The sequence below is a fragment of the Pavona decussata genome, unplaced genomic scaffold (assembly GCF_977016875.1).
Source record: "Pavona decussata unplaced genomic scaffold, jaPavDecu1.1 SCAFFOLD_32, whole genome shotgun sequence".
NCBI classification, from domain to species: domain Eukaryota; kingdom Metazoa; phylum Cnidaria; class Anthozoa; order Scleractinia; family Agariciidae; genus Pavona; species Pavona decussata.
In genome coordinates this window covers 2474174-2482500 of record NW_028145455.1, presented here as the reverse complement: position 1 = coordinate 2482500, position 8327 = coordinate 2474174, and the positions used below count along the sequence as shown (strand labels likewise).

Sequence of the window (8327 nt, the reverse complement as noted above, 5' to 3'; positions counted from 1 at the left end):
TTCAACTTGTAGGTCTGCAAATTCTCAGGTTAATTAAATTTTTTTAGCAAATTGATCGGTTAAAAAAACTGCTAATTTGAGTGTTTGCCAGATTAAAAATTGGCTTATTAAAGGGGAAGTATCATGGGGTTTTTGACCACTTTGTTAAAAAATGGTGAAATAAGACCTCCACTTGGCTACAAAATGAACAACAAGAGGAAAGATATCAACTCAGTTCTTGAAAGGAACAACTCGTGATCTGTTCCAGCGCATTTTGGAAGCAAAAATAAGAGAACTTGAAAAACGTTAGCCTAACATTTTTCAAGATTCAATCCATTCCGAGCTACTCTGTCTCTGGCCAGAGGCACTAATCGAATGTGTTATTGCAGTAGGGTGATAATTTATAGCAAAACTAGGCAGTTACTTTTTTGTTTCTTTGACAGACGAACATTTCTGGGTTTTGAAATGTCATCAAGTTTGCGTGATACTTCCCCTTTAAGTTTAAGAGCTGTCAAAACGGTAGAGTAACTCAGAGGGACAAGAGCCCAAAAAGACAGAATGAAAGTGGCGTCCAATAAAAATAAGCTGCCACGGTATCATGCAAGACGAAGAACATTAACCCCGATGACTCGGCCTCTTAGGAGATTTCTCGAGCTATGTCCTTCTTTTCTCAAGTTTCTATCAGGCTACCCCGGACAAAAAGTGTTAGGAAAACGTGAAATGAGCCTCATCAGCTTGAATGAACATCCATGTGAGTTCCAATTTACCGAGATGACGCTCGCGGAATGCAACTGTGTATTGCAAAATAGGCTGGGATATTTGGTTTTGAAGACCTCTCGTCACCCGAAATTCGATACTGTCGTTCCAACACGTACCAAGAACGAAAAAAAAAAAAAAAAAAAAAACTCACAGAAGGCTACACATCTCACGCGGATTGTCTCGATCATCACAATGCATTTTAAATCCGTGGAACTGAAATAATCCTCAAACGATTTGACCTTTCGGATCGAAACTGTTGTTCTATTTACCTTCTGGTTTAGTTGAAAACAGGACTTGAAGGAGATGGGAGGGTCTAAGGGAAAGAACGACCGGTTATCCCCCTTCCCTCCTCCAAATAAAAAATTCTTCGTGACACCCTCCAAACCACTTTAAACGACATCTAAATTGCATCTGAATATTTCCTACATATAATTCCCAAGGACTTTTCCTTCTAAAATTCTGGAGAAATTGCGTGCGCCCACACCCCCTCCTCCTCTCCCCCCTCTGAGCCGCCCCTCTGTCTAAAGCCTGCCCTATTACTTTTTTATCGAGAACGCCTCCTGCTCTTCTAAGATTCAGCGGAAGTAGAACTTACCTCGTCCTTGATGTTGTGGTTAACGGTCGGCACGCGGTTGTCTTCAGTCGCTCGTGGGTTAAACAAGCGAAGACCTTGCACTGTCATGGAGTGAATTGTGTGAGCGATTGTCTCGTTGAAATTCCGTGACAAATCGTACGAGACGTAGAGCTCGCCGCACCGCGATTGAGCTGCAGCTGAACTGCACAAGAGGGCAGCAATCAACAAGATGAGCATGATAATGCTTCCTTTTACGAACACACTAAACAAGATTGAAAAATAGAAGACAAAGATCCCCAAGACAGTACAGTCAGTACATGTACTAACAAATCCTTAGTGTAACTGTAGCCTTCTACGCAGTTGTTTAAGGAGGCGTATTACCTGACTCCCCTATTCGTATCACCCTCCCACCGACGAGGGTAACACAGCTATCCTAAAACGACTGCGTGGGAGGCGAGTGTTACTACTGGCGGGCGCGTATCTAATAAGGAACATACAAGTCTCTTTATTTCTTTTAAGAGGAAGTATTGCAAAGCGAAACACGAAAACCACCTACTAAGAGAAGTTCAGAGGAAAGTTGAGATGAGATTGATATTTGGCCATTTGCCACCTGTAATGCGTGACATGACTCAGCTGAAAATTTAATTGAACTTATCATCCCTCTTAGCTCTTGTCTAGAACGACCTACTTAAAGCACATTAGCCACCCCTTGCTTCCTTGGGAGTGGGGGGGGGGGGGGATGGAAATAAAGCCTGTATCCAAGAAGTCAGTTTAAAAATAACAAGCGTATATTCCGCATGGTCGAGGTTGACAAACACGTGAAGCACTGATTAGCTGACAAGGAAAAATCGATATCAAAGGTTTTTTTTATCGTGGTATGAAGTGCTAAAGCAACACTTATGTCCAGAAATGTACCTAACCCTGATTTTGGGTTCTTTATATACGACAGATCTTTTGTCGTTTTCATATGACTTCATGTTCGACAAAATTATTTGTGTTTTAGTAAGAATTTAGGGTAGGGGACACTTTGTGATGTCTCTCACACAGTTCATGCATCTCATTAGAGTGCATTTAATAGATAACTAAAGGTCTCTTACAGTGCAAATCGGTCCTTTTTTTATAGTTATCATCCAAGCCTTTTGGACCAATCCCTAGGAATTCAAATGGTAATGGCGTGGCGGCCATGTTGGTGCACCATAAGAAACTAACAAGAAACCATTGCACCAACATGGCGGCGACGATCACGTGCATAAGCTCCTCGGTTTACAAGAGGAAAAAACCTTTCTTTTCCATCATAAATAGAGTTGAGAATGATTTCCTCCGTTATAGGAACAGAGACACTTGTCCACCTTCTCGAAGATACCTTGTTGGCCCGGGGGGGGGGGGGGGTTCTCCCAAAAAAATTGGGTAGAGGTGTACGGCCCGCTTCCCAAAACCCTTACCCTATTTATAACCAAAATCTGCGATTTTCCCTACCCTATTTATGACCTGAAGTAGCTTCCTCTAAAAAAAAAAAACGAACCCAGGACTACAGTGCAAAAATCTATATCCTATTTATTACCTAAATGGCGGCAAAGTGGCTAAAATCGATACCCTATTTATGACCAAAACAGCCGAAAAACCATACCCTTTGGCGCGGCACATACCTATATAGCCCATATAAGGGAGAACCCCCTCCCTCCTGGGCTTGTTCGATCCGGCTAGATTGATTTTTGAAAACTCAGCCGCTTCAGTCATGCTTCTCTGAGAGTATGGTGCGAATGGCTGCCATGCCTATTTGTTTCTTCTCTTCTTTCTTCTCTTTTTGTATCTTTAGCTTTCTGAACCTATTTATTTCAAATATATCGGGTGAATTAGAATTAGAATAAGAGTTAGAACCAGTAATGATTGCATTGATGGCATTGTATTGTTTTGTCTTGTGTCATGCTGAGTTGCGTTTCGTATCGTGTCGCGTCGTGTCGTGTTGTGCCGTTGTTGCCGAGTGCTAGGATAAGGTGATGAATATTTATGCAATGATGTATTGTGTTGTATTGTTCTGTTGTATTATTGTGTGCTGTATGTATAATTGTATTGTGTTGAGCCGACAATCGTATTGCGTTCTGTGTATTGTGTTGTTGGGTTTTTATTGTGTGTTCTCTGATTGTGTTAGATATTATTGTATTCATTTTGTTACGTTCAGTTGTATTGTGTTGTGTTGCATTGTAGTGCGTTGTGTTCAATTAAATTGTATTGTATTGCATTGTGAACAGCTGTACTGCGAAACAGCGATTGGATAGAAAAAAATCGACCATGGTTCACAATGTATATATACTGTGCGCTCAGTTTACTGATTTCGCCGAACCGTCCGGGTAGTGTCGCGCTTGTTTGGCAAACAACAATAGCTTGATGGCAAACCAATCACAAGCCACATACTACTGAACCACTAAGAAGGATGAATAGGAAATAACTAATGTGGAGAACTTGACATTGACAAAATTAAATTAGATTATATTAAGTGACTTCAAAATTGAAAGTAAATACAAAGAGAACAGCATTAAGATTCTAAATATTCGCGTCTGGTAAACTCGATAAGTTTCCAAAAAGATTCGATTATGATATTTATAACATATTTAGCAATTTGAAGACAAGTATTTAAACGCGATTACAAGGAAAATCGTCGAAAACGATCGACCTCTGGTCCAGTCTTCCAAGCAGCGTTATTGGCGAATTCGGTTTGCAATTTGTGTTGAGTATTGCTACAAATAAAATCGTTCTTTTGAGTAAATCTCGAACTACTTTCCGCCTGATCCCTTCACAAGCGCAGAGTTTTGGGATTGGTTTGATATGAAGCTTAACAGCATCGACGGTATGCTGACGATTACTTTCACGGCGGAGTACAATTTTATTATTTTTATTATTAATTTTTTTGGTATAAAACGTTGACACTGGCTTTAGAAATATAAAATGGACGTTCAGTTGTTGCTATACACTCTGTTTTTTTTAAGGACATTCCTCAGGCTGAGAATCGATTAAGAACGTTTTTATTTTTCTAATCGGCATATAAAATCAAGGTAACAAATGTATAAGTTTTGCATAAATAACATTAACAATGGTGACACACATCTCGGTGTGTTATATTCAGCAGTTCTTGATACCATATCTCAGCAGGCCAGGCGGTGTGCGTCACGAAATTCGACCAATCAGAATGCGTTATTAGATCAGTAGTCTTCGCGCCCAAGAACATCAGTCTGGAGAGTTCAGCCTGTCGAAAATTTCGTCATTAACGAAGTCTGTGACATTTTTTCCCGGTTGAAAGTCGCTTCAAAGTTAGAGGAACAAATTGGCTTAATGCTGGTTAGGTTACTTTTTAAGCTGAAGCATTTGTTCGCGTTTGTAGCCATTTCAAAGGTGACAACCTCGCGCCTGCCGCCATGTTGTTTTGGTCGTTGATTTACTGCATTTCTTGAAGCTAAAGCTTCTTACGTACTCTTGCTGGGTTTGGACAATTCTTTTGCATTTTCAGCGAGCTTATCCTTTCTACTTTAGAATTTTCGGGGTCTACCCGGGTCTACCCCTTATGGTTTTTCCGTTGGAAGCCGTTTAACTAATAAAGAATCTATGAAGAGATCGTGTAAACAAAGTAGCTCAACTCCCGGGAAACCGACCAGAAAAAGCCAACGGGCGGATGCTTTTTCTCTCCAACAAATCCAGGAAGGAAATGTAGATCTCTTTCACCCTGAGATTAAAAAAAAAAAAAAAAACAAACTAAAGATCAGCGAAAGTAATGATAAATACACTGCGAGCAGTCGTACTTTTTCCTTAGATCACGCGCGCAAAGTGACAGTAAAATTATGCAAATCACAAAAATGTGACTCGCGGCCTCACCGCTCGCTAAATCTATCGCGTGCCGCAGAACTTAGGAGAAAGAGACCGCTTGACCGCTCGCAGTCTAAATATATATATAAAAAAGCGTCTATGAGCAGACGAGACGGCACAAAATACTAGTATAAGAATAAACATAAAAAATTATCGCCTTTGATTGTCTCCGAACTGGGAATAACTCAACGAAATCGCCTTGTGTATCCAACAAGAAGCATCTACAGCTACCACTAGACCGTTAAAATTTGCCAAATTGCTGTCTTTAGTGATAGTTTTTGGAAAAGGAAGCAAAGTTTGAATGCCCAGTTTCAGTGCGACTGTAAGTCGACCTAAGTCTTACGTTTGGAAGATGTTTACTCGATCGTCGACCAGAGGCAAATGAGCCATTTTCATATTTTTACCCAGTACCCTTTGTGGGTCGTGACACACACCGCCTGTCAGCAGGCATTGCACTTTGATAGGTTTTCCTGGTCACGTCCGCAATGATTTACTAAAATACATGTAGTGTACCATGTAATTTAAGAACATCTTAAGAACGTTTTCAGCCTCAAATCGCAAAAAAATATAAGAACGTTCAGCCTCAGCTCCAAAATAAGACTTTCTTATAAAAAAAACCCAAAAAAGTGTAACAGTTCTTCAGCTTAAGAATGTTAATAAGTAAAAACGGCGTCTCAAGCATTCCCAAACTGAAGAAGGTTGTAGTAACAACCGAAACGACCATTTTACATTTCTAAAGCCAGTGTCAACAGTTTTATACAAAATTTTTAACCATGCCTGGCTACAGCCCACACATTTTTAACTACAATTTTATTGCATGACCAGCTTTACTATGCTTAGGAATCATGTACCCCGCTGGTTTGCCCGGCGGGTGAGGTGGATTTGGTAACGTGAATCCTGACTCGACTGGGGACGAGACCAGAGCAAATAAATTAAGTCAGAGGAAGGGTGATTCCGTGTCGATAACGTAAACCGATATTGTCATTGTTTTAATCCTTTCTGATTGGAAACTATCAATCACTGAAAATATATGAATCTGCTATTTCTCGACTGATTGTTATTAGTCTGTCAATATTTTGTAGTGAGTCAAATTCGTCTTCACAAGTCCAAACAAAAGCCTTTTGTTATTTATTGCGCTTAGGGAATTGTTCCGAGACTCGGCGAAGATGAATTTCAAATCGTCACAAAATTGTCGGCGTGTCAAATTAGCGGCACTAGGGGAGGGGGGTTTGGAAAGTTGGGGAAGGTTTACTATTATTGTTATTGACCCCAAGCAAGAAACCTGGAAATGTTAAGTTCTTTTATACGATTTTGGATCAGTTGATAATAGTGCGCAGCACAACGCCGCAAAACAGTCAAGCTTTTATCGATGGTTTCACTTGGTTTGAATTTCAAAACTAACTTGCCTTACTCGTAAAAAGAAAGAAAGGAACTGGACGCGGAAACTCGCGCTTTGGATTGGAAAAATCGCCCGATTAGACCGTTTGATTGAAAAGGATCAATGTGGTCGTTGTCATTTAGTCTTAAAACAAAAGCATCGGTTGCTAGCGCGGCTCAACCATCACACTTTCACTCGCGACGCGACGCCTTCGCCAAATATGCAAATTTCAAACTCGTGCAGTCATCGGCTATTTTTGAATTTCCCTCGTGAATTTCGCTATTGTAATAACAGCGAGTTTGAATTTCCCTCCTGAATTAATAAGCCTTTGTTTGGCGCTAAAGCTATTGTTTCAAAATCTCCTTTTATGGCCGTATTTGCGACGCTAAACAAAGAGCATTGTTTTTGAATTTGATCAGCTTTTCTTGATACGTGATTGTTATATTGTTTCCCGTTGAAAACTGTCTTCTAGTAGTTCGATATAGTGACACCATCAACATTAGAGAAACGAGGTTGTTAGACCCTTTGTGCATAGATTTCACGAAATTCCAAAACGGCTTGGGATCATCATTTGCCGCAAGTTCATCAGCCAGATCATTAATGTAATTTCGCTTCGCAGCATTACATGGATCTACATGCTTTCTTAACAGAATTATTCATGGTACGATGACTCTTCCAAGAAGAAACAGTGTAAGCACGCTTTGCCTTCTGCAAAGGAGTTTTTTCTTCCGACCAAGTTGCAGAAGCTCCTTCCGGTTATCCAGTGAGGATCATGAAATTTATTGTTATGCCTTCGGGATACACTGCTCCACTGCCGCAAAAAAATAAATCCAACCAAACTCAGTAGTTGTCAGTTAACAATACCACTGCGTAAAAGAAAAAAGCGATTGTAAATGATCCCAGTCTGCCTTTTTGTACGCGCGTAAACGAGTTTCTTTGACTTACGTGGAAGGGAAGAGGAATCAGAAAGAGAAAAGGACAAACAATTATGGTCTGAAAAGGATTTCCCCATAGCTACTAAGTCGCGTACAATGTCAGAAGAAGTTGCCGTAAGCACAAGGTCTAGAATGTTGAATCAAAAAATAAATATTGCTAAATCTTGCTGATAATACACACACTTCCAAGTACGTCTGACACTACTGCTGAAAATCGAAGTATTTCGTCTGATCCATTGCGGCTTCCATTTTGCAGGAAAGACCGGAAGACGGTTTAATTACCGATATTTCCCTGGCATGCTTTAATGGCTGAAATCACATAGCCACTAAGTCAATCAAAACTGTCAACTGATTACATTAGCCAACTATAGCAGTTTTCGATAAATGTGAATATATCCTTTAATTCAGTAATTCTTTTACATTATTGCTATGGTTCAAAGTGTTAAGTGTAGACGAAGCCTGGTACCTTTTTTTTTTTTTTTTTTAACAAAAAGACAATAGAACAAACACTTGTGTTAAATGTAAAAAGCAAATCAAATCCGTATTAATATCAAAACGGAACACACTTATCTTCGTTAATTTTTTAATATTAAACGATTTACGCGGATGACGGTTTAGTTATGCCACCTCGTCTCTCTCTTACCACAAATTCTTCTAAAGATCTTAGCAAACAGTTATCAAAATAATCTAAATCAGTTAAATGTCTAACACTTAAAAAGCAGTCAAAATTGTTTGTGTTAAAAGAAACGGTGTACAGTTTACAGGTCGGCGAATGTGCATGAATCAAACTACTTTTTTCTCCTTTGCCCGCTATGACACAAACCCATTTAATTTAATTCATTTTTGA

At 39.7% G+C, this 8327-nt stretch overlaps 1 protein-coding gene across 1 annotated transcript in view; it reads right to left on the bottom strand.

Annotated features, from left to right (window-relative positions):
* Positions 1 to 1768, bottom strand: part of LOC146484626 (uncharacterized) — a 6323-nt gene extending 4555 nt beyond the window's left edge. The window contains exon 1 of the mRNA XM_085104520.1: positions 1334 to 1768. Coding sequence (XP_084960646.1) covers positions 1334 to 1549 — 216 coding nt within the window. The 5' untranslated portion in view covers positions 1550 to 1768. The remainder of the gene's footprint in view (positions 1 to 1333) is intronic.
* Positions 1769 to 8327: the final 6559 nt, after the last annotated feature.